General features: G+C 33.1%; 1 protein-coding gene across 1 annotated transcript in view; it reads left to right on the top strand.

The window, feature by feature from the left end:
* The window catches only part of MRPS9 (mitochondrial ribosomal protein S9), a 78,420-nt gene that overhangs the window by 10,153 nt on the left and 42,286 nt on the right, over window positions 1-25,981 (top strand). Inside the window, exon 2 of the mRNA XM_003765687.3 lies at window positions 11,836-12,015. Coding sequence (XP_003765735.1) covers window positions 11,836-12,015 — 180 coding nt within the window. The remainder of the gene's footprint in view (window positions 1-11,835; window positions 12,016-25,981) is intronic.

The raw sequence follows: 25,981 nt of genomic DNA, 5'->3' as shown, positions 1-25,981 counted from the left end.
TGTATACACAATTTGTTCATCTACATATCTACATATATATACACATACATTTACACATGTAAACATATATCTAAAACAATATTGAAATGGCTAACATGTATAGATTTCTCTCTTGATTGAATCTTTAAACGTGACATTGTCTAAGATCAATGATTACTAACCCTACTTTTTTTCTAATAAATTTTACTCCTGATCCTTGTTTTTTGTGTATATTTCCTATCCCTGCTAATTCTTCTACTTTAATTTTGCTTCCTAACTTGCCTTGCTATTACTTAAACCTCCCTCTATCTATAAATCCCTCCCTTATCTTCTCCCCCCCCCTTTCCTTCCCTCTTTATACCATTCCCATTAATCTATATACTTTATCTCTTAATCTAAATATCCTTTGGAACCCCATTTTATCTTATGCTACCCTTTCCTCCTATTCTTTTCCTATTAATCTACACAACTTGGTCTCACTGCCATAAATCTATTCTCTCTTGTATATCCCAATTTATCCTATTCTTTCCCTCCTTATTTCTTTATAGATTTTGGAGGGTGCTATACCTTTCATGGTGTATATATGTATTGTTCACATTTAACCCATTCCAGTTATAGATTTTCAGAACTACCAGCCCTCCCCTTACCCCCATTGCTTCTATATTATTTCTTCCTCTGCATCTCATTTGGATAGTATAATTACAATTTTTGCTTTTTGGAGTCAGATGATACTCGGCTCTGCCCCAATTTTTCTGTTGAGCTACCCAATTATTAATGTTAGTCTTAAATATATGGAATACATTTCCATGTAAAAAACATTAACAATTTGTCCTTGAATCCCTTAAAATTAATTTTTGATGTTGGCACTTATATGTTCAATTTTCTATTAAGTTCAAGATAGTTTGAGACAGTCCTGAAAAATCTTCAAGTTTGTTGAATGTCCTTTTTTAAAATTCATTATCATAGTTTTGCTAGATAAAATATTTTTGGCCACAGGCCTAATTCTTTTGATTGTTGATATATATTTTTCCGGGAACTTTTGGTGTCTTATTGTAGCTGCTGATAAATCCTGTGCTATTCTAATTGTAGCTTCAACATATTTGAATTGGGGTATGTTTTTTGTTTGCTTGTTTCTTGTAAAAGTTTCTCTTTAATCTGGGGGTTTTGGAATTTGGCAAGAATATTCTTATATATTTTCCACAAAGGATCTCTTTTTTCTTTGATTATTTCTTGCATTATTGTGTCAGAGATCTTTTTTTTTTTTTTTTTTTTGTCACAACTTTTAGGTAATCCAATTATTCTTATATTTTCTTCTTCAGGTTTTTTTTCCCCTCAGTCTTACTCATTTGAGTTTTGAAGTTGCTTTTTTTTTGAGTTCTTCTATAAATTTTTTCTGGGCAGATAGCCATTTAATTACTCTTTGGGGTAGAAGAGGCTTTTTTCACTTCACTGCCTGCCTCTAAAGATGAACTCTGGTCTTCCCTATACCCATAGTAAGTTTCTTTGATTCAATTCTTTGTTAATTTTTTTTTAATGAGAACAATTAGTGTAAGCACCTCTCACCTTGGACTGAGGGGTAGGTGAGATGATGCCTCTAAGCTTCACTTCAGCTCTCCTCTCTAACCTGTAACCTTAAACCAAAAGCTTCACCCTCCCTTAAGTGCCAACAGCCAGAAGCATCCCTGCTCCACTCACTGCTTTTGCACTCACCCAATGTGTTGGTTCCTTCTTGATCAGAGGCTGTGCCTCTTCAGTATAGATAAAGGTTGGTGTTCCTAATCAGGAGAGGTTCTCTCAGTCTTCCCAGACTCAAACTCCTGACTCCCCATGTTATCAGGGAAGTAAAATTTCCTGTGGTTTGGGTTGAGGCTTTTTCCAAACCTAAGTAGCTCCAGAGTTCACTGCTTGCTGTTTCATTGAGCTAACCTGGAAGTGTTTAGACTTCAAATAGATTAAACTCCATTCCTGGGGTGTTTCTTTGGGTCTTATCCCAGAAGGATAAGAAGTCCCAGGAGGATTTCTGTTCCAAGTCTTGTTTTTTGTCTTTCTTTATTCTCCCTGAGAGACTATTTTGTTTTGTTTGTGGGGGAAATATGGAAAGCTTGAAATTTTCTGACCTATTCAACTCTCTTTCCATGATTTTTACCCCCTTGCTATTTTTGTTAAATTTCTTCTCAGTTTTGCTTATCTTAACTGTTGCAATGATCTACTTTTAATAAGTACCAAATAGTTTGAATGACTTAGTGCTTAATCATTTAGTTTGATATTTAATTCTCAAGGCCTTCTTTCCTTCTCACATTCATTATTTTTTCTTTTCTTTTTTTTTTTTTTGTTGAGGCAATTGGAGTTAAGTGACTTGCCCAAGGTCACACAACTAGTGTCTGAGATCAGATTTGAACTCGGGTCCTCCTGAATTCAGGGTTGGTGCTCTATCCACTGCGCCATCTAGCTGTCCCTCACATTCATTATTTTCAATGAGATTTTAGAACTTCTGGTCTTTTAAATACATGTTTCTATGACTTTTTAAATATTCTATAAGGTAATTGAGAACAGATTTAATTCTATATATTGTTGGTCATCTGCTCTAAGCTAACTCCAAATCTAGAGGTTTTTTCCACTATACCATGATGCATTTAATTAATCTCCATAGAGCTGTGAAAAATGAAGCCCAAAAAGATTAAATCTCATCTGTGACATAGGCAAAATTAAAATCTAGGTATCCAGATTACTGGTTCAGTGTTCTTTAACTTCATTCTTCTTCCTTTACTTCAGTGATGTGGTTCACTTGCTTCTCTGGAAGAGCTGCTTTGTTCCCTGCCAGCATTAAGCATCCTGCAGTCAAACAATTGAGTTGTCCAGAGTTAAAATGCCTGCCTCCAGTCAACCCAACTCTATTTAGCTGGACACAGATAGATTCCTTTCATCAGAGGTGAGGGAATTAAAACATCAAGTGGTAATAGGAACTGAGTAAACCATAACCATACTGACTACATCTTGTGACGCAATTCTGGAGGTAGCTCAGTTCCTTTTCTTTTTTCTTTCTTTTTTTTGGAAGCTTTTTATTTTCAAAACATATGCAAGGATAATTTTTCAACATTGACCCTTTCAAAACCTTGTGTTCCAATTTTCCCCCTTTTCCCTCCACCCGCTCCCCTAGATGGCAGATAATCCAATATATGTTAAATATGTTAAAAATGTATATAAATCGAATATAGACATGCATACTTATATAGTTATCTTGCTGCACAAGAAAAATCTAATCAAAAAGAAGAAAAATGAGAAAGAAAATAAAATTCAGATAAACCACAACAAAAGAAGTGAAAATACTATATTGTGATCCACACTCAGTTCCCACCATCATCTCTCTGGATGTAGGTGGCTCTCATCATCACAAGATCATTGGAACACTCAGTTCTTTTTCTATTTAGTTGTTGGTTTAGTTCACTTTCTGTCTTGTGAGAAAATTTTAGTCAATAATGAGAACTTTCAAAAAGCTTTTTTTGTTTGAGCCTAGTCTTGAAAAAAAAAAAAAAAAAAAGAAGCTGAAACACCTCAACCTGCTTTAACTAAGGATCTAGAAACCCAGTCAGATCCAAAGATTCATACAATTTTTCTCACATCTCAAGCAACTCATAAGTCTTATCTAAAAATTGGTTCTGTATTAGCCAATCAGTTGTTTCCTGTTCCTTTGGAAAACACAGGAAAATCTTTTTCTGATTTCAGATAATTGTACCTGTTTGCTCTTCCCCATCCAATTTGAAAAGCTCCTAATCTTTTCTTCAATTAGAAAGCAGATTCCCTAATTTTGTATTCTGATTAATTTTTTTTAAAAATTAATTGGTCTTTTTTGATGTATTGTTTATAATGCATAAAAATCTGTCTCCCCCTGTATTTGTGGTCCAGTGGCAAAACTGAAGAAGTCTAGGATCTTATGTGGTAAGCATGCATTGCTTAATAAATTGATATGCTCAGAAGCCCAAACCTTTGTTTCCTCAGTCATTTCAAGTTTACTGACTTGCCTCTGTGGCTAGTGTATTACCATACCAGAATAGTCCCTTGCAACATCCAATTTCTAATCTCTTGTTTCAGCTAGAGATTGTTGAGGTATCTTTCTTCTCACCCATATTTCCTCTTGGCTCTACCCTTTTGTAGTTATTTAGCAAGTTTCCCCATAGCCTTCATATTAGCTTTTGATATAGACTACTGATGACTTTGGAAGCTGTTCAGGTTTCTTTAAATCCAATAGTAAGTTTTTGCTATATTTTACTATTGTTTTATTGTAGTATCTTGTCTTGTTTTCCCAGTGAATCTGTATATACATGACAGCAAGATCATATCTTTTATATTTTCAGTTGTGTTAAAACACAAGGCAACTGTTCAGTGCATATTAGTGAAATGAATGACAATAGTTACTTTGACATAACACTTCTATATAGTGCTATTAGTTTAGTAAGTTACACCCAAATATCATGTCTTTTAATCTGTTGTTTTTATATTCATTCAGTTTTTCCTCTTATAAATTTTTCTTATAAATTCAGAAGTGAATTAGTAGAAATTAAAATGGAGCTATTTAATCTCAAGTAGGTTACAGTGATCACTTTCCCCAGAATCTCTGAGTTAAATTTACATTTTTCCTCATATTCTCTGCTGTTCCTGATTCCTTTCCTTTAGTCTAAGACTTCTAAAACAAATTTTGTTAAAAACAAACCATTTTAATTATCTGTGCATTACTTCATCTGAGTTCAGTCAGCAGTATAATTAAACTAAAAAGAGGCTTACTTAATAATGCCTCAGGATAAATAAAGTAGTGTATAAAATTGGCATTTGGCCAAAATTGGGACATAACTGCTCTGTCATTGAAGCTTCTATTTCTTTGGCAGACTGTTTGATTGAAATTATAGCTGTCTAAGCCACTGATTATCTTTGCAATAAAGAAAAAAAAATCTAAATCTGTCTAGTCGTATCCATACTATTCTATAAGAATGAAAAGCTTGAAGAATTGTCTCTCAAATCATGTATTTTCAGTTATTACTAGAAACAACAGCATTGTGTGTGTGGGGGAGGGGATCTTTCTTTCTAGTAAAAAAAAAAAGACAATTCTTTTCAATACCAACTAAAAGTCCAGTTATTTCAAAAATCATTGTAAATGCTTAGTTTAGATTGAGTTAAAGCGACTATCTTTTGAGCTTCAATATTATCCTCATATGAATATTTTTTCTCTAGTATTCTTAGCATTGTGCAAATATATTTAATGATTTTTTGACTTAGTCTGATGTTTTTAATAAATATTATGAATGTTCAGTTGTGCTATGTAGTTAAACAATTATGCACAGCTGTCTGTATTAAAAGAAATCCAAAGTACATTTTCCCAAAAAATTAGATGATTTAATATAGCACATGTGTAAAATTGAATATTAAAAGTGTCAAAACTTTTCAATAATTTCCTTTTGTGAAACTTTGGAAGTTAGTTTTTATACTTGGATACAGCTTTTAAGATGAAAATAATTATTATTGATTAATGAATAAATTCATTATTTAAAGCAGTTCTTTTTTTTCCCTTAAGAACTATACTAAGGACTGTACTTCCAACAGAACTTCCTTTGGTTAGTATAGTAGCAATGTCTTTGAAACAATTGTGAAGAATTGTAAGTTAAATATATTATTTGTGAAAGCCATAATGTTAAAAAATGTTTGAAAAGAACTGTATTCTTGGGCTTTCTTAAGGAGAAGAAATTTATATTTCAGTAAGACAAGTACTTATACCTTTATCTTTATATTTTAGAGGTCTATGGAATTACACTTGCCTTTTGATACTGAAGTTATATTTTTCAAAATTTTGTTTTGTTTTGTGTTTAGTGATCCACTTTGTTAGAAACAATTCAAAGGTAGAATTAGAAAATAATATCCAAATAGCTGCCTGAAATGGAAAAAATCTCTTGTGTGGACAAAATTAATGCAACTAGAAAGAAAAAGACAAGTATTTAGGAGAAAATTTCTATATAAAATGTCTTTTGACATCTAATCTAAGACATCTAATATAGAGAGAATTAAATGAAATAAATGACCAATGCCATTCCTACAGATCACTAAAGCCCTAGGAAGTTAAAAAGTTAAAAGATATAAACATTCAGTTTCCAAAAAGAAGAATTACAAACTATCACCAATAATTTTCCAGATTATCAGTGAATATGAAAATATATTTCTTTCTAATATTGGCAACTAGTTAATTGTTAGTCTTCTAGCTTTTTTTTCCCTCTGCTTTAGCTTTAATGATAGGTGAATTTAAATCAATTTAAACTATTAAGAAAAAACAAAAAGATAAGAAAAAGGATATGTTCTCATTGTACAGACTATTGAATGACAACTGAATGTCATTTGAACACATTTTTTCTGGTTCTGTAATCACTTTGTCAAAGGTGAAGTATTAGTGCCTTGGGGGGAAATTTTCAATGCCATAGCACAAAGAGATCAGTAGCAGCCAGTGTAATATAATTACTGGTATTTTAAAATGATGTGAAAGCTCTTATTGTGAAAACTAGCAAGTTGAATCTAATTGGCAATAAAAAAAATCATCTTTATATTTAGTTGAGCAACTCCCTTATCCTTTTAAATGAATAGGGAACCTGTTTATTCATTCTCAAGCTAAACTGAACCTATTCTTATTATTTATTGTAATATATTGCTTTTATTTCTATTAAATGGTGGAGGTAGAACTAAAATTCAGTTTTTTTGTGTGAGGAAACAGCTGAGAAATACAAGAGCATTTTTCTTATTTTTTAAAAGCTTCTATCAAAAGCTACATTTGCCTATCTATAGGCGAACTATAGATAATATTTAAATTCATAAGCACAAAATATGAAGTTCCAACCTATCATAGAACAAAAAATGGAAGGAAGGAAGAAAGAAAGAGGACAAGTCATAAACAATCAGAGAAAAGTTGATGAATCATGGCACATCACCACAGCGTTATTTATTTGTCATATTTTTTTTTTAAGTACATATGTGGGGGCAACTAGTTGGTATCAGAATAGAGCACCAGTCCTGAAGTCAGGAGGACCCAAGTTCAAATTTGGCCTCAGACACTTAATACCTCCTGGCTGTGTGACCCTGGACAAGTCACTTAACCCCAATTGCCTCAGCAAAAAAAAAAAAAAAAAAGTACATGTGTGAGTTATTTAAAGAGCTTCTGGTAAGGAATTTTCTCTACCAAAAAAAGTTAACACCTCTGTAGTCTCTAGTCTTACTTACCAAGAGAATTGCCCAGTGCCACATAACAAGCATGTCAGAAACAAGACTTGTCGAATTCAGATCTTCTTGATTCAGAAATCATCTCTGTTTATACCATATTGACTCATTCATTGATTATTAACACAAAGGAATCTCAGTGCATTGACTTTTAAAAGGCAATACCAATTATAATTGTTAATGAGTTTTGGTGTTTTTTGTTATATTCTTTTGCATAGTAACACTTTATACTCTTAACTTTTTAAGTTTGCTAGATTTTCTTTAGATTTTTCTCCTTTTTTTTTTTTTTAATCAATTGTCAGTTTATCCAGTCTAACACAGGAATTACAACCTTAGCACAAAGAAAGACAGTGCTTCCAAATGTGTGTGTATATGCGGGGGGTGGGGAGGTGGGGGGTCAAATGCATGTAATATGTGTCTTGTATACATTTGCCTATAATCAGTTCCTGAATAAGAGCTAAATAAGAAGTATCACTCTTCTCTCAGCCCCAAATAGCAGCCTCCCAAGTTGGCTGCACCTCCTGCAAAGATTAGCAAAACTCATTGCTGCTTTAGCTTTCCCAACAGTCTGTCCTTTGGTGGAATGTATGTATATTCAGGGGCATTGAATAAATAAGGTAGATTTCTGTCCTCTTCTTTGCCCTAGCTTAAATCTTGATCTCAAGAGGGTCATGGCTCACGGCCTAAGTCTGAGTTTCTTCTTCATCTTGGTCCCCCTCAGAGTCTCCTCCTTGAGTAGCCTAGAAGCACACCCCAGGAAGTGAATAAACCAAGCCCTCAACTTTTGATGGTCCAGGAAGAAAGAAGGGAAATGTTTCTTCATTCAGAGAAGTTAGATAATAGTATTGTCAGAATCATAAGCAGAATCACACCCCAAGCCTTGGGCAAAGGCTTATAAAAGTAAAAATGCTTGGGGGTGTCCCCAGTTACCTACCTGGTAAGACATTCCTTTCTCTGCTCTAGACTCACCTTTCTCTTTCCCCAGCTCCAGACTGTAGGGTCCCAGATGGGAAAGCAGGAACTTCTGCCTTCAGCAAATGATTCCTCTTCCAGAAAAAGTTTCCATAGCTTCTGGTGGTTACGTCATTCATCCAGGTGCTATATGTTTAGGCACCTGGCAAGCTGGGTCCAGGTGGTAAACTTGTCCTACTCCATGAAAACATAGGTCACAGATGTGTGACCTTATATATCATGTATATATGAAGCCTTATATATAGGTATTTGCTGTAGTTCAGTAGCTCAACCTTACCAAGCAGCCAGAAAACTTCTGGCTTATATATGTACTTCCTTAGGCTTTCTAGGTTTTTGAGTTAGACTATGGGAATGATAGGTTTAAGGGTTGGATTAATTTGTTTTTGTTTTTGGGTGGTGTTTTGGGGAAAATTTTAATTTCTTTTCCAATTACATTTAAAAACAATTTTTAACATTAAAAAAAATTTTTTTTGAATTTAAGATTTTTTTCTCCCTTCCCCACTCCTTGAAAAGGCAAGCAATTGATATCAGTTATACATGTGTAGTCTGCGAAACTGCAATTTCCATATTGATCATTTTGTGAAAGAAAACACAATATCCACTCCCTCCAGGAAAAAAAAAAAAAACATTTTTAATATGCTTCAATTTGCTTTCATACTCCATCAGTTCTTTCATTGCAGGTAGATAGCATTTTTCATCAGATCTGGTTCAGATCATTGTATACTGAGAATAGCTAAGAAACAGTTCTTGAACTGTATTGCTGTTACTACCCATGTGAGATTAGATGAATGAATCTGGCTGAGGCTCCTAGCTTATATGCTTTACACTGAGTATAAACCAATTATTATATCACTAGGAAACCGTTATTTGTTATAAGATTAAATCAATCATATTGAATTTAAAAAACTATTAATCACCATGCTAAACTAGATAACCATTGTCTCATCAATTCCACTGACTTAACACCTTGTAAGAATCCTTGTTTCAGAGTTCTGGCCCATAATGTAGGATTACAGCAAACTTTGCCCTAGAGTAAAGAGAGACTGGCCTTATAGTATTGAAATACCCATGTGTCCTTTTTCTAATGGATAGTATTTCCTTCAGACCAAACAGATTCTATTCCTCAAACCATGTCTAGTCCTCATAGGACCTGTCAATGGAAACCTTTGTCATCTAGAACTTTACATCCTGAGTAGAGAACATATCATTCTAAATGAGTAGTTGGACTAGATCCTATAATGACTGCCATAGGCACAATGGCAGTCTTTTCTGTGAGTAGAACATGGTTGAAATCAGAAGGTCCAACATCCTAGTAGCTGCAACTATCCTCATACCCTCTCAGCTTTGCCTCAGAATCTTTCAGGATTATTTCAGCTCCACATCTATCTAGTGTCTTTTCAGCAAAACTAAATTGGATACCCATCTTTAGCAGGATGGACCTTACCCCTCCCCATGAGAACAAGATAAGTGATTTCTAGTGTTTCTTAGGTGAAGACAGCCCTTCCTTTTCAGTCTATGTTTCTTACAACCTTGTCTAGGACTAATTCTGTGTGACTTTGCATCCTCTAGAGAAGAACCTTGGCTATAACCTTTAGATAAAAGGAATTCTTTTCCTTGATACAGATGAGTATGTGACTTGGGGCCAGTATGTTGAAGAAAACCATGCTCATGGGGAGAAAATAGATATAGATATAGGTTGGTTGGTTGGTTGGTACCCTTCATTCTCAAAAAGGACCAAAATGACATCACTATGTTAGAGTCAAGATAGTGTGTCTGACTAGTTGATCAGACCAATACAAGCTTGCTCTGTCAAAGGTTGGACCCCAAAAAATCCCTGTGAACATTTGGGGTGGATTTTCAAAATTTTGCACATCTCACATTTCTTCTGAGCTAATTCAATTCTGTTTTGCTCATAGAGCACAGCTCCTTGTCTGATGAGCACATGCCATGTTGAGCGGTCCTGTTCCAGTGTCTCCCATGTCATATAATCAGTTCTAAAGTTCTTAAGATGGATTTTGAATGTTCTTGTATTGCTTTTTTCTGACTACCTTATGAGCACTTCCTGTGCTGAGTTGAGTTCTCCATAAAACAGTCTTTTTGGCAAGCATATATTTAACATTTGAACAATATAGCCAGCCAGCTCAACAGAGTTTTGTTCTCTGCAATAGTTTGAATGCTTGGCAGTTTAGTTTGGAAAATGACCTTAGTGTCTGGTATCTTATCTTCTTAAGACAATTCAAATGGAAATGATTCAGTTTTTTGGCATGAGACTGGTATAATGTTCAGGTTTCACAGGCATACAACAATGAGATTACCAAAGATGGCTCTGTAGACCTTCACTTTGATAGTCAGTCTAATACCTCTTCTCTCCCACATTTTCCTTTGGAACTTTACAAACACTGAGCCAGCTCTGGCAATGCCTATGTCAATCTTGTTATCGGTGTGTACATCCCAGTCTATGTGCTACCTAATGGTAGCCTGTAGATCTCTCTCTCTCTCTCTCTCTCTCTCTCTCTCTTTCTCTCTCTCTCTCTCTCTCTCTCTCACACACACACACACACACACACACACACACATATCAGGTAGCACGTAGTCTGGTTGAGAGCAATGATGTGGATGCTTCATCTTTCATCCCAAGCCTAATCTTCTAGGCACATGGGGCCATCCATAGCAACATATTTTTTTCCCTTCCTGAAGTAGACCTTGACATCTGACATCCTACTGGAGTCAGGAACGTCTTTCCTTGGTGTTTTCTGGTGACTTATAGTCTCATCATTGTCCTGCTTAGATTCCAGATTTTCTCCATTTTTGTTGAATTTCCACATTAGTTGGATGTTGAGGATAGTCACCAGAAGAAATGGCATTGAATCCCATTTGGCAGACCCATGAGAGAATCAATTGGTTTATCACTCTTTTAACTGGGTAAAAATTATTAACTACATTAATATTATTGATTACATTATTAACAGTATATCTGCTGTATATTAATTACAAAATTGCCAATTACCAGTTTTGTTTGTTCTGGCCTCAGAACAGTTTCTTCAAAGTGCCCAGCTTCCAGTTGTCCATACTAAGGGCTAATGATGAGTAAAAGAGAATTATTCACCAGTGGCTCTTATGGGATTGTCTTATATGGTTGTCAGGTAGTACAACAGCCTCTACCCAGGCCACCTTCTGCATACTACCTTCCTCTCTTCACTTTATTCCCCTCCATACACTTTACTTCTTTGCTGTAATATAAGTACTTAATGAATGCTTGTTTATATACTGACTTTCTTTTATAATTTCCACTTAACATTTTGTGTCTGTATATATATTTCCAATTGTTTCTTTACTAAATAGTTTAATTAAAGTCTGTGTTTTAAATGCAGCTTCCAGTAGGAAATAAGCTCCATATCTTCATTTGATTATTAGACTTTCCAAGATATTACAAGTAAAAATATGTCTTTAACATTGCTAAGGTGCCTCAGCAAATTTGTTAATAAGTTCTTTTACCCTAGTCTCTCATTATAAACAAATCCCTTCTACTTTGATAGCTTTTTTATTTAGAGGTGATGTATGCTTACAGCCTCTTTTGTTTAAAAATGACTGTTGCAAGAACAAAATAAAATTTTCTTTCTTTTTTAAATTTTTGGTCAGGTATTAAGGGTAATACATACCACCAACACTACACAGAAGAAAAATGTTGCAACCTCACAACGTGGAGAATATACAGTGGCTTTTATTAAAAAACAGATTGAAGAATTCAACATAGGAAAGAGACATTTAGCCAATATGATGGGAGAAGATCCAGAAACTTTTACCCAAGAAGATATTGATGTAAGTACAGTTGCTCTTTTGGAGAAATAACAGTATAGAGTTGGGATATTAAAAACATATGAACCCCTCAGTCTTTCTAAATTTTAATTGAATTGTCTAGATGAAAATATCATTTATATTTCTCAGGTATTTCATCGTTGAATAGATATAATACATCTACTGCTGTGTAAGGTCAGATATCATAGTATGAGATTGCTGTTTGTGTCTTGTTTGTAACTTTCAGTTTTAACTGGTAGTAGATAATCTCCTTGTTTCAAGGTCATGAGACCTCTACAAGTGTTTAGGTGATTACAATATGAGTAAAAAATTTTTTGTTAATAGTTAGGTTATGTTTTCTTGCTAGATGATATATCAGATTTATGGTAATTAATGTAAATAAACCTGAATATGATGTGTTAAATATTTGTTAATATATACTTGCATTATTAAAAAGGTTAAAAATTGAGAATTGGACTTGAGTTTTCATTCTAGTTCTCGTATAGCAAGGACTTATTAAAATTGTATGTTAATACGTTGGATTTAACATGTAATTTTTTAAAAACATATTTAATATATATTAGATTGTTTGACATTTAAAGGAGGGAGTGGGGGAAAGGGAGGGGAATTTGAAACACAAGGTTTTGCAAGGGTCAATATTGAAAAATTATCCATGCATATGTTTTGAAAATAAAAAGCTTGAATAAAAAAAATTATGTTAAATTAGGGAATTACTAATAATAGTTGGTGATATTTGATTGCTAAGTAACTTGAAATTACTGGAGAAATTGTTCAATTTAACTAAAAACTATTCACCATGCTCTGATAAAAATGCCGACTCTTAACATCCATATAATCTTATTCTTAAATGTTATGAATAATTTATAACCAGGTATAAGAATCTTATTACAAAGTCTAATCTTTATCAGAGTGTTAAAGTATTTGGTAGAACATGATTCTTTTTTTTATACATTTTAATTATTTTCACATTGTCCAGAAATTTCAACCAAAGGTATATTAGTATCATTTGAAATCCAGCTAAGTTGGAATTGCTTTTGTTTATTTTGTTCTTTTTTGGGTTGGGGGGGAGGGTGGTGGTAGCAGTAATTCCATGTTAATTCTGTTATAAAATAATCAGTAGTTCATTCAGAACCAACTACTTATTCGGTTAGCTTTGTATTCTAATTAAGTTTTATTTAACTTATAGCTTTCTTAAAATGCCTAGTTTCTCTTTTAACCTCTGTGTTGAATGCCACCAAAAATATCCTTAATGTCTTAGAAAATTTTTATCTATTTTTAAAAATTAGATATATAATACTCCATTGTAATATTGCTTTCTCCATTAAGCTCATTTGAATTTTTAGGTGTTTTAGGTGATCTGTCTATTTCATGAATAATAGTAAGATGATAACATCGTAATTGGTTACATCTTTGATTTATAGCTATTTTTTTAATTACATAGTTACAATAACAAGTACAAAGTATCAGCCAAATCTTTAATCAAAAGTGAGATTGAACCTTACGGTTTTTAAAAGAAAATCACATTTGAAGAGGGTTTTAAAAGCCATCCAAATGGCTTTTTAAAAAAAAATTCTGTTTAGTTTTTTTATTTTGATTAACTACTGCCTCAAAATTCTTTTATACTTTGAAAGATAATAATCATTTTATACCTTGATGTGTTCCATTTTATTTTATAGAATATACTGTATGTATTCTTATTATTACTGTTAGTAATAAATAAAATACTAACCAAAATCTTTCCATGATTATTGCTTTTGTTCTTGAAGTATCTGTAATGTCATTTGTAAATCTTCCAGGCAATTTATGTAAGCAAGGGAAGAAGAAATAGTATAGTGCAAAACCCTTTATGAAGTACTTTGCTTATACCATGAAATAATTTAGTTTGTATTTCAGGGATTCCTAATTTCAAAGTGGACTCCTTATCCAGTGGTAAAATTCATGACCTATCCGCATCTTCTCTTCCTGTGAGATTCTACTTTATGTCTGTCCATGAATCCATTATAAGCAGTTCATCATACGCACACAGCAATTTTCCCTCTCCTTTCCCCCCAGTTCTAGGGTGCCCATCTGATATCTCTTGGTATTGTTTTATGACCATTTTGCCACTTTTTCTATTCCTACATCTCCCAGATGCTATTCTTTACACAACTTCTTTTACACAAACTATAGTTGGTAAGATTCTTATGTTCAGATTTATTCTCATTACTAACTTATGTGACCTTGTGCAAATTAGATCTTTCTAGCCTTATCTGTATAATGAGGGAATTGGACTTAATGGCCTTTTTTTTTTTTTCTGTTTTATCTATAATGCTGAGCCAATGATTTTTCTTTTGCTAATCCTACTTTTTCCTTCCATACATTTATCCATTGCTCTTTAGACCACCTAAAATTTTGGGGTTTTTTTTCTGTATATTATGTGTGTTCTATCCATAGCCATATATATCATCACCAGAAGAGTGTCAAAGTTAAAGAAAAGTTTTTCTGGGTCAGGAAGCAGATTGGAATAGTTGAAAATACAGTATAATTTACCAAATGAAATTCCATCTATTCTCTTCTGTTTTATTTTGGACATAGTTTGATTATCTATGTGTAGTGTCTGTTTACATGCTCAATGAAATATTGATCTGGTCTACTGAAGAATATTATATGTGAAAGTCTGCTTTTTCATCTTTTCATTTTTCTTCAGTATATATGTAGATTATTTCCCATGATTTTAAAGAGATAAGAAATTAGGAATATGGATCACTAGTTACTGATGTCCTTTTCATTGCTTGTTGAAGCCATTTGTGATTTCCCCCCCCTCCTCTTCCATCAGTACTTTCCCTTTTTTAGATATCAGTCTCTCAATGCCTTCATAATTCTATCATCTCCAGCCCAGATTTCCTCTTTGCAAATGACCTGGTCCAGCTGTTCCAGTTGTCATCAACTTTTAGTGTCATTTTTTTCTTCTTCACATGACATGTTAAAAATCCACAGGTCATTCATTGGTGGTTCTGCTGGTGTCAGTTGGGAAAAAGATCTATTTAGAAAAAGTGAAAAAATCTCTTCCTTTTTTATTTTCATCTTGTTCTTTCAGTTTCATCTTTGAATTATCTTATAATCATTTTATCTAATTGAACCTCACACATAAGACTTGTTTTTCCCTTCACTTCTCATTGTTTTATCAGGTGATAGAGTGCATAATTTTTCACCACTTTCTGTTCTGAAGTAAGTTAATATTCACTGTTGCTTTGGTTCTCTTTGGTCTCTATTCTTCAGGGAAATCAAGTAACTTATTGCTTGTTGCTTTATTGTTGTTGATTGTGGGCCATGTTGGCCTCCTGATTTAGGCAATTGCTTTACATTTATTAAACGTTTTTTAAAGGAAATAACGGTAGGCCCTAGAAATGATTTGTCATTAATTTCTTCCTATTTCTCAGCATTAGTAACTTGTTTGAGAATGGTTGGGTATTCAGACCACATTCTTTTTATCTTTCTCATTTGATGTTTATTCCTTTGGTTAACTAACTGTAGGGCAGTACAAATAGCCTTACTATTATTGTAAGTGTCTATGGAACTAGCACCTGCACAAATTCTAGAAGTGCCAAACAGAGCATAATTTGACCCTCTGAAGATTGTTGTCTTTAAGAATATATAATTATTAAACTTCTTGCAGTTGATTGTAATATCCTTAGAGATCATTGATGTGTGAGTCTTATTTGTTCCTAACAAAAAATGATCCAGGCTTTTGTGCTTTTATAAATGTTTGCTTTTTCTAATTCTGTGAACTATACAATCTAGAAATACAGGCCTATATTCTATCCTGCATACATGACAACATCTCCTGTCTCTAAACTTTTGCACTGACTGTTCCCTAGGCTAACCCTAAATTCGCCTCTACTGTGAATTTAAGTGTACAACCTTTGTGATATTTATTTCTGTTCTTTAGATTATCCTTCACTCAATCTTAGTTACTTTGAGGTCCCATTCAACTCTGATTCTAAGTTCCTCTTGGCTTCAGAACTGCTGGCTTTTCCTAGAATGTACCTTAAGTCCCAGGACTTCCTTCCCCTAAAATAGCTTTTCACTTCTGTGACCTACTAATCATGGAACATCCCTCTGCAAAGTCTGCCCTCCTTCTACCATTGTTGAAGTCCTCCTGACATTTAAGGGGTCCAAACTAGCTTCTCTTCATTCCCCTTCCTGTGCCTGACTTCTGGATTTCAAACCTTCATCCTCAAACCATTCCCTCTTCCCAATTCACCACCCCACTTGCTTAACTCCCTTTTGAATGAAAGTTCCTTTAGGGCAAGGATTGCCTTTCTTTTTGCTGGTATTTGTATTCTCAACTCTTGATGCAGAACATAGCATTTGGTAAGCACTTCATAAATGCTTGTTTCTGTCTGTCCCTCATAACTATCTTCCAAGTAATTAAATCTGCTAAAAGTTAGCCATCCCAGCAAATAGTAATATTGAAAGTTGTTATAGGTAAACTTGTATGGCACCAGCATGATCTAAGATTGTTTAACTAAATAATATGATATCTAGTAGAAAGCTTGACAAAAATATGGAAGATGAAAAAATTGAAAGTTTATCATTAAAAAAAAAGCTATCAGGCAGGATTACTTATGATTAACTATACCTTTCAAAAACATTTTTAGAGATCTGATCCACAGAATTCTCACTTTGCTTTTGGTGTAGCATTGAATAAAAAGATGCTCATCAGTTTCCATGTTTAGTCATTGAATAAATGAATTCTAAAAAAACAAATCTTATAACCAATGGTGGTTTTTAAACCAAGCTACTGTGGTCCCATAACTGGTACTCAGTATTAACTTACACATATTTTAGAATCATATTCCAAGGAACATAGATTTAGAATTGGAAGGGGACTCAGAAAACATAGTGTAGTCTACTTTTTCATTTTACAGATAAGGAAATTGAGACCTAGGAAAATTAAGGTTCATACGTACCTTGATTACACAAGTAGTAAGGATCAATTAATCAACAAATATTTACTAAGCTATTATATACTAGTTACAAAGTCTAAAATGTAAGTTTCTGCTCTCAAGGAGCTAACTGTGTAATAGAATGGCAACATGTACTTATATAAGTAATAAAATAAATACAAGGTAATAAGGGTATGTGTGAGGGGGTAGCCTTCATCTTGAAGGTGACATTTCAGCTGTGTGCATTTTGAAAGAAACCAGGGATTCTAAGTGAAGTGAAGGAGGGAGTGTGTTCCAAGCATGCAGTACAGTCAGTACAGATGCATATAAATTGGGGATAAAATTTTGTATGTGATGAATAGCAAGGAGAACAATCTGGCTGGATCTCAGAATGCTGGTAAAATTTGAACCCAGGTCTTCTGAGAAGATTTAAAACAAACAAGTAGAATACACCACAGGGTCTCTTGCGTCTACCACACAATTTAATTTTCTCACTGAAAGTCAGATGCTGAAAATGATTTATTTGATATATATATATATATATATTACATTTCTGCTGTAAAAAAAAAAAATGAAAGAGATTTAGCCAATATCATTGTGACTTTGTATCCTTACTTGTCTTTCTTTATTAAACATAGAATTTTGAACTTTTAAATTACTACTATAGTAATTTGAGACAGTAGTTAAAGACATTTCAGTTATGTTGACTGTTTGAGTTGGAATTTATTAATGCTTATATTTAGGAATTAAAGTTAAGCTGTACATTACTTTTGAATTTCAGGGGAAAAGCCAGCAAATTGATATATAACTGCAGAAGTCTACCAATTACTTTTTAATTGGTATTATAGACCTTGCTCTGAAACCAGAATGTTTTATTCTCCTAAGTGTGAATATGCTGTATGAAGTTTCTCTAATTGATTTGCTGTGCCCATTCCATTTGATGTATCATTTTTCACAATATTTCATAATTTGTGCTCATTTCTAATGAACAGAGTCGTTAGGACAGGCATGTCTAAGTACAACTGACAGCTAACATTAGGTGCCAGATGCAGTTTATAAAGCTATGTAGAACTGCAGAGAACAGTTTAAATAAATTAGCACCTGTACATTAGTCTCACTTGCTGGTAATTTATAAGCGAATCAGTAGAGATGACATTTAGGTAAGTCATTGATCAAGTTAACAGCTGCATACCCACTGCCCAGCTGGGATACCTAATTAATAGAGATTGCAGTCTTGACCCAGTGCTTCTCCCCGTTTGAATCTGCAATCTTTTTTTAATTCTCAATTTAAGCTTAAGGATGTAGTAAATACTTTGCCTTCCTTTCAGCAGTCAAAATCATTGATATTCCCGTTTCTGAAAATGTAACTAATAGTTTTATTAATCAAAGATTACCTTAAGCATCATGACCTACTTAGATTAACTGTTATTAGTATTCACTGTATGTGTATATAGCCATTTGCTCACCTTAGAGAATCTGTATTGCACATATATTCAAAAATCTAAAAGATCTTATATTTAATATATATTACACATTTATTTTTGGAAAAAGCATCTTCAAATAATTAGCTAATTATTTGGAGTTAGATTAATATGTATATAATACTGTATTATATATAGTATATATAATATATAATATAATAATAATATGTAATGTATATAATAATAATGTATGTAATATCATATCATATAATGCTACTTTTCAGAAAGTTACTTTGGTTAAAAACAATAATTTGAATATCTTTTGAACACGTCTGTAGTGTCAAAATATCCAAGATAAATTCATTTCTTAGTTTTCTGGTTGTATATATTCTTAGATGTATTTTTAAAATAAGAAATACGAATTAATATTTTACTTAGATGAAAAATAAGTTTTTCCTCTTCCAGAATATTAAAGAAAATAGGGTGAACATATAGTTTCATTTAGTTCCTCTAGAACAAATTGTAGTGTTATTCAAAGAATCCATAGTACTTAACTTAAAATGTACTTTTATTTTATTTGACTCAAAGGAGAGTTCTTTTTTGGTATTTTAAAAGCAGAAAAAAAAAGGAAGCAACTTTTTTTCTAGTAAATTTATTTATTTTTAATATATATTACTTTATAAATCATGTTTGGAGAGAAATATCAGAGCAAAAGTGAAAAACTAGGGGAGGTTTTTTTAAAAATGGAAAAAAGAAGTCAACATAGCATGTGTTGATTTACATTCACTCTCCTTAGTTCTTTTTCTGGATGCAGATGGCATTTTCTGTCCAAAATCTATTGGGCTTATTTTGGATCACTGAACCACTAAGAAGATCCAAATCTTTTATAGTTGATCCTCGCACATTCTTGCTATTACTATGCACAGTGTATTCCTAGTTCTGCCTGCTTTGCACAGCAAAATCTTTCCAGGCTTTTCTAAGATCAGTTTTTTAAATCATTTTTTATAGAACAATAATATTCCATTATCTAAATATAGCATAACATGTTCAGCCATTCCCCAATTGATGGGCATCTACTTATTTTCCAGTTCTTTGCTATCGTAAAAAGGGTTGCTACAAATATTTTTGCCCATGTGAGTCCTTTTCCCTCCTTTAAAATTTCCTTGGGATACAGTCCTAGTCAATGGCACTGGTGGGTCGAAAGGTAATGCATGGTTTTAAAGCCCTTTGCACATAGTTCCAAATTGCTCTCCAGAATGGTTGGATTATTTCACAATTTCATCAACAATGCATTAGTGTCCTAGTTTTCTCATATCCCCTCCAACATTTATCACTATCTTTAAAGGAAGTAATTTTTTAGTTTAAAAGTTATTTCATCAGAATGTTTTCTATTTTGTTTCATTTGTAATATCTACCATCCAAAAGTAGATATACCAAGAGCTTTATTTTACTTAATTTTTTTCCTTTGGATTCTATTCTTGGCTTTACAAATTCCTCCTGGTTTCAGTTTGCTTGTTTAAATACTTGAGATGTAATTTAAGAAGTATTTTCCATGTATTATCAACATTTGGAAAGTTCTCCCAATACAATGGTCTCTGTCAGGCTAGCTCTGCACAAACATCAAGTTGGGATCCCTGGGGCTTACTCGGTTTGAACTACAGAAACACAGAAACACTGTATCTGTGCTGCAGTTCAAGAGAGGGAATCAGCACACCTGATGAGTCCAGAAGCAGTGGGGCAAGAACACTGCTGATTGGGCACTTGCAGGAAGTAGACCTTTTGGTTTGGGGTTCCAGATCAGAGGGAAGAGATGAAGTGAAGCTAGAGGTTTCCCCTACCCTCCCCATGATTGGAGATCTTATACCAGTACTTCTCATTAAAAAAAAAAAAAAAATTGGGCAAAGAAGAACCCAAATATGAAAACTTACTATGGAATCGGGGAAATTCATCTTCAGAGGAAGACACTGAGGTAAAAATAATTTCTACCCCAAAGAATAATGCTAAATCATTCTTACAGAAGAACACAAAAAAGGATTTAAAATAAAATGAGAGACATTGAGGAAAAACTTTTTAAAAAAATTAATAAAAACCATCTAAGAAAAATGAGATTATGAAAAAAAAAGTTGTCCAATTAGAAAAGGAGGTACAGAGTCTTAAAGATGAAAATAATTATTTGAAAATTAGAATTGGGCAAAAGGAAACCAGTGAAGCTGTAAGAGACCAAGAAATAACAAAACAGAATGTGAAACATAAGAAAAACAACAGATCTAGAAAACAGATCAAGAAGAAAAAAATATAAAAATAATTGGACTACCTGAAAGCGGTGACCAAAAAAAGAACCTTGACACAATAATGTAAGAAATAATCCAAGAAAATTTTCCTGGAGTAGTAGAATGTGTGGGGAAAGTACAAATAGAAAAAAAAATCTCAATCACCACCTCAAAGAGACCCTTTGTGGAAAACACATAGAAATATTATTGCCAGATTTTGAAATCCCCAGGTCAAAGAGAAAAATCTTGCAAGAAACAAGAAAAAAATCCCTCACTTACACTGAAACTATAATTAGAATTGTATAGGACTTACCTCAGCAACTACAATAAAAAAATTGCAAGTCCTGGAATCATATCTACCAGGAATCAAAAGAACCAGACTTGTGCCCAAAAATAACAAATCCAGCAAAAATATGTTATAATGTTGAATGAAAAAAAAAAATAGACATTCAACAAACTTGCAGGTTTTCAGGACTTTCAACAAACCCTGAACTCAATATAAAATTTAATATATAAGAATCAAATTCAAGGAATTTAGACAATTTTTTTTACATGGAAATGTAAATCGTATTAAGATTGACATCAGCAATTGGTTAGCACAAAAGAAAGATTGGGGCAGAGTTAAGGTAAAAATAGTAATTATGTTATGCAAATGAAGTACATGAAATGAGAAAGAATAAACACAGAGGCATTAGTGTGAGAAGGGCTTGTAGTTCTGAAAACTATTGGCACTGGTTTAAATATATACCATAAAGGGTATAACATCTTCCAAAATCTATAAAGAAATAAGGGGAGAGGGTTGGATACAGGGGAAAGCAGAGGGAAGGGAAAGAAAAGGAAGGGATCCATGGGTGGAGGCAAATTCAGTAATAGCCAGGCAAGTTAAAGCAGAGTTAGCAGGGACACAAAAAATACAGATGGGGGGAAGGGGAGTAGACAGAAAGGAGGGATAAAAGGTGTGTGTGTGTGTGTACATGCAACTATATCTTAACTATAGTCTACTTGGGGGAGGTAAGCGGTAGGGATGAAAGGGGGAAAACAGAATAAAGTAAAAAATACAACAGAACAAAAAAACAACTTACAAGGAAATAAAGATGAACACTTATGAATATAATTTCTTCTATTATATATTCTTAATTGAACTAGTAATCTGTTGTTATATATTTAGAATTCTCCCTATTGTTCTACTGGGCACATGACAATGTTATGTTTTGTCTTTTTTTTCTTTTTTCTTTAATAAAATAAATTAAAAAAAATAAAAGATCAATGTTTTGTCAGTATTGTATAATGCTTCATTAATAAAACAGTATTAATATTTGTTCTTAGAAGGAACTGAAAGGACAAAATAAAAATGAAGAAAAGGCTATAGTTTTGGTTGCTTATATTTTTTAAATTAAAAAAATAATTTTATTTGCTATTTTTTTTCATCATTTTGATTTCCAAAAATATATCTACTTCTTTACCCAGACTATTTGTTGTAACAAAGCACAAAAAAGAAAGGGGAAAAAGACATTTGAGAAAACTAACCAACATATCAACTGAATTTATATTTTTCTACTTGTAATAAAGAAAAATATCACTTCCTCCATGAAGTTATCTCTTTTCCCTCTAACCAGGAGTGATCTCTTTCCTCTTCTTACATAGTTTGTTTGAATCTCTTACAGTGTTTAGCATGTTCTGCTAATTTCTATCGATCAGTTGCAACCATATCCATAACTTAGTAGATAAATCCTAGAGGGTTAATTGAACCACTTAAAAATTCAGTAACTTGGGGCAGCTAGGTGAATAGAGAACCAGCCCTGAAGTCAGGAGTACCTGAGTCTGGCCTCAGACACTTAGCACTTCCTAGCTGTGTGATCCTACACAAATCATTTACCCCCAGTTTCCTCAGCAAAAAAAAATTCAGTAACTTAAAGTCACACATATAATAAATATAAGAGTGAGAATTTGAACTCGCTTCTTCTTAAATTCAGATCCAATATTTTGCTCTATTAGCTTCCTCTTACTTGTGTTTATACCATTCCATAATAGATTGTAAGCTTAAGTGAATTTTTTTTGCAAATAAACTTTTCTTTTGTTATCTTTCTAAGTTCACAGTAATAAAAAAGAAAAATCAATTAATATATTTATTTTATGCTTTCATATTTTTTCTGCTATCTACTACCTTTATTTACCTGATATCAGAAGAGGAGTGGAAAAGAACGGAGCATGTACAATTTATACTCTTCTCCAAAGTATACTTTAATGTTTTAAGGGTACTCAATTTATGACTTAGTGAATTTTTATTCCTTACATCCCAAATGGAATGTTCCCCTTTTGGAGTTCCATTGGTTGTCTGTTATATAGATACAGAAAGAAATCAAATTATCTCTTCACAAAATCAAGGTAGTGCTTTGTTTGCTTGAAAATTCTTTAAATTCTGTTCAGAATGCCAGTAGGAGATTAATGAAAGTAATAGGTTAAAATCTTGTTGGTCACATTCTGTATATTAACTAGTTTATAGCATTGTCAAGCATACTTATTCTTTGTAAACATTTCAGTTGGCAAACATTTTTAAAAATTGTTTTAATTGTTGCTATTTTATTTACTATTTTCTTTTTTGTCCTGTTCCCATCCTTCACACATATCCTCCCCATATGTTATCATTCTGCTGAATTTGTAATTACTGCTATAGATGAATCTTTATGTTAGATATGTTTTATGTCACAGTGCTTTACAACGGTACCTGTTGAATTGAAATTCACAGAATTACAAAAATGTGGATTATAAAGGGATCTCAGAGGTTCACTGGACCAGGTTATATTTAACAAGAATCCCTGTTATAGTATCCCCAACAGGTGAGCATCCAGCCTTTGTAGATTATACTATATTCTTAGCAATGGGAGTCTGGAAAAGAAAGAGTCAACATACTGATAACATTTCAGACTATGAGTATGACAATAAAAGCATTTGTACATATGATAGACTTATGATAGTCACATCATACTCTGCCTATCCCCCATCACTACTAACTTAGCAGGAGAATAAATACATAATCTTATTTCCCTCCTCTATAATCTCCACAATGAGGATTATGTCTTATATAATAATTAGGGGACCCTCTTCAGTATCTAGTACAAGACTGTTAAAAATGCTCTCTAGGACATCTTCCTTATAGGTGAGACAGAATAATACTTTTAGACAAGTTGACATTCAGTGTTAAGAGCAATGAGAAACAGTTTTTTTTTCCTTCTTGATCTGATTTTTCTTGTGCAGCAAGATAACTATAAATATATATTCATATATTGGATTTAACATGTATTATACTACCTGCTATAGCTAGGGGAAGGGGTTGAGGGGAAGGAGGGGAAAATTTGGAGCAAGAGGTTTTGCAAGGGTCAGTGTTGGAAAAATTACCCATGCATATGTTTTGTAACTAAAAAGCTTTAATTAAAAAAAAAAGGGAGAGCAATGAGAAAACTTAAATTCTTAAGTACATTGTCTGTGACTATAAGCTAGCTACTTAGTCTTTCTAGATTCTAGTTTCTTGTCTGCAAATTGCGCATTAGACTAGACAATCTTTATGAGTTCTTCTAGCTATGTTTCACTTAAGGAGAATACATGGACCTCTTTTTCCATTCATTGAAGTTTCGGAAAGCATAGACAACTTTATTTCTATTTTACTGCTTCCATATTTCAAGCAGAGGTTAGTTAGAAGAGTTTGAGTGCATTCCATTGTATTCTTATAATAGATGCTCAATTGAGTTCTAGTAGTTAATTTCCTAATAGCTTATGTGTCTTAACCATTTAGAATTTTATCTTCCAGCCTAAAAAATATGCCAACTTCTAAAATGAATTTTCTCCCAGTGGTTAGCTAACTCATGTATTTTGGAGATAATTCTTTAATTTGATCAGTGAACAGCTTAATCAGATAATGATATATAGTGCCATTTCTAGATGAAAATGATCTTACTCTAAAAAAACTATTAGAAACAATTAACAACTTTTGGTAATGTTACAGGCCACAAAATAAATCCACATAAATCATCAGTATTTCTATATGTTACCAACCAATTCCATCAGCAAAAGATACAAAGAGAAATTCCATTTAGAATAACTGTAGATAATATAAAATATTTGGGAGTCTACTTGCCAAGACAAAGTCAGAAACTATATGAACACAATTACAAAACACTTTTTATACTAATAAAGTCAGCTCTTGTTATGCTTCAGTTTCCCTGAATTGTAATACTTCAGTTTCCCTGGCGGCAATCCCCCTTTCCTGGCCATTAGGACTGAGAGAATTAGGGCCTCACTTCTGAAGTCCTGAACACTCTCACATTCCAAAGAGTTATAAAACTCCAGATGGCTTATTTCAAATACTTGGGTTCTCCTGGGCCCAGACTTCCAGTCTCCTGCTCAACCATCTTATTGACTCCCAACCTGTCAGAATTAAAGAGTTATGGTCCTTTCTGGAATTTCCACTCACCCAGTGCTCTGACTCCCATTGCTTTTGAGTCCCTGATTGCTAGACCCCTATAAAAGTCTCTAGAATTACTTGCTCATTGCTGGATGCTTTGAGACAAGAGTCTAATCCAGCCGGCTGGCTATGGCGAGTATGGCTTCACTAGTCCAAATTCTCCACTATTAAAATATTAAAAACTTTAATCTCTGTCTTGCTTCAGTTTCTCTGGCATTACATTTAAACAACTGGAAGAATGTCTAGTGCTCATGGGTAGGCCAAGCTAATATAATAAAAATGACAGCTCTAGTGTCATATCAATCAAACTGCCAAGAAATTATAGAGATAGAAAAAATAACAAGAACAAGAGGTCATGAATTTCAAAGAAATTAATGGAAAAAATAATGCAAATAAAGATGGCTTAGATGTACCAGACCTAAAACTATATTAAAAAGCAGTGATCATCAAAACCATTTGATACTGGGTAAGAAATGAGTGGAATAAATTAGGTTTATAAGACACAATAGTTTTTGGTTTGGTTTTTTTTTCCCCCCACATCATATCATAGTGAAAAGATTATATCCTCAGTATTTCTGGTCTCCTATGTTTACATTAAAAATCATAGTTTCAGGTTGTCAGGTTCTGTCTGAGATGTGTTTTTTACCTCTACTGTTGTCCTTAAAATGAAAGTCATATTTCAGTGCTTCGTTATGCTATGGAAATGACTCTTTTGAGTTCTTGATTGCAAATGTCATTTGAGTTTGGGCCTAGTGAAGGATTGTGTCTTGTTCTCTGAAGACTTATCTAGCTAACTTCAGAGAAACTTATTATCAGAAGCTTATAATTTTTTTTCCCATTATAGGAGCTTATTGAAACCTGTGGGTTTCTGTGATTATCTGAAGAACTGAT

The sequence above is a fragment of the Sarcophilus harrisii genome, chromosome 3, assembly GCF_902635505.1.
Source record: "Sarcophilus harrisii chromosome 3, mSarHar1.11, whole genome shotgun sequence".
NCBI lineage: Eukaryota > Metazoa > Chordata > Mammalia > Dasyuromorphia > Dasyuridae > Sarcophilus > Sarcophilus harrisii.
This window is presented reverse-complemented; position numbering and strand designations above follow the sequence as displayed.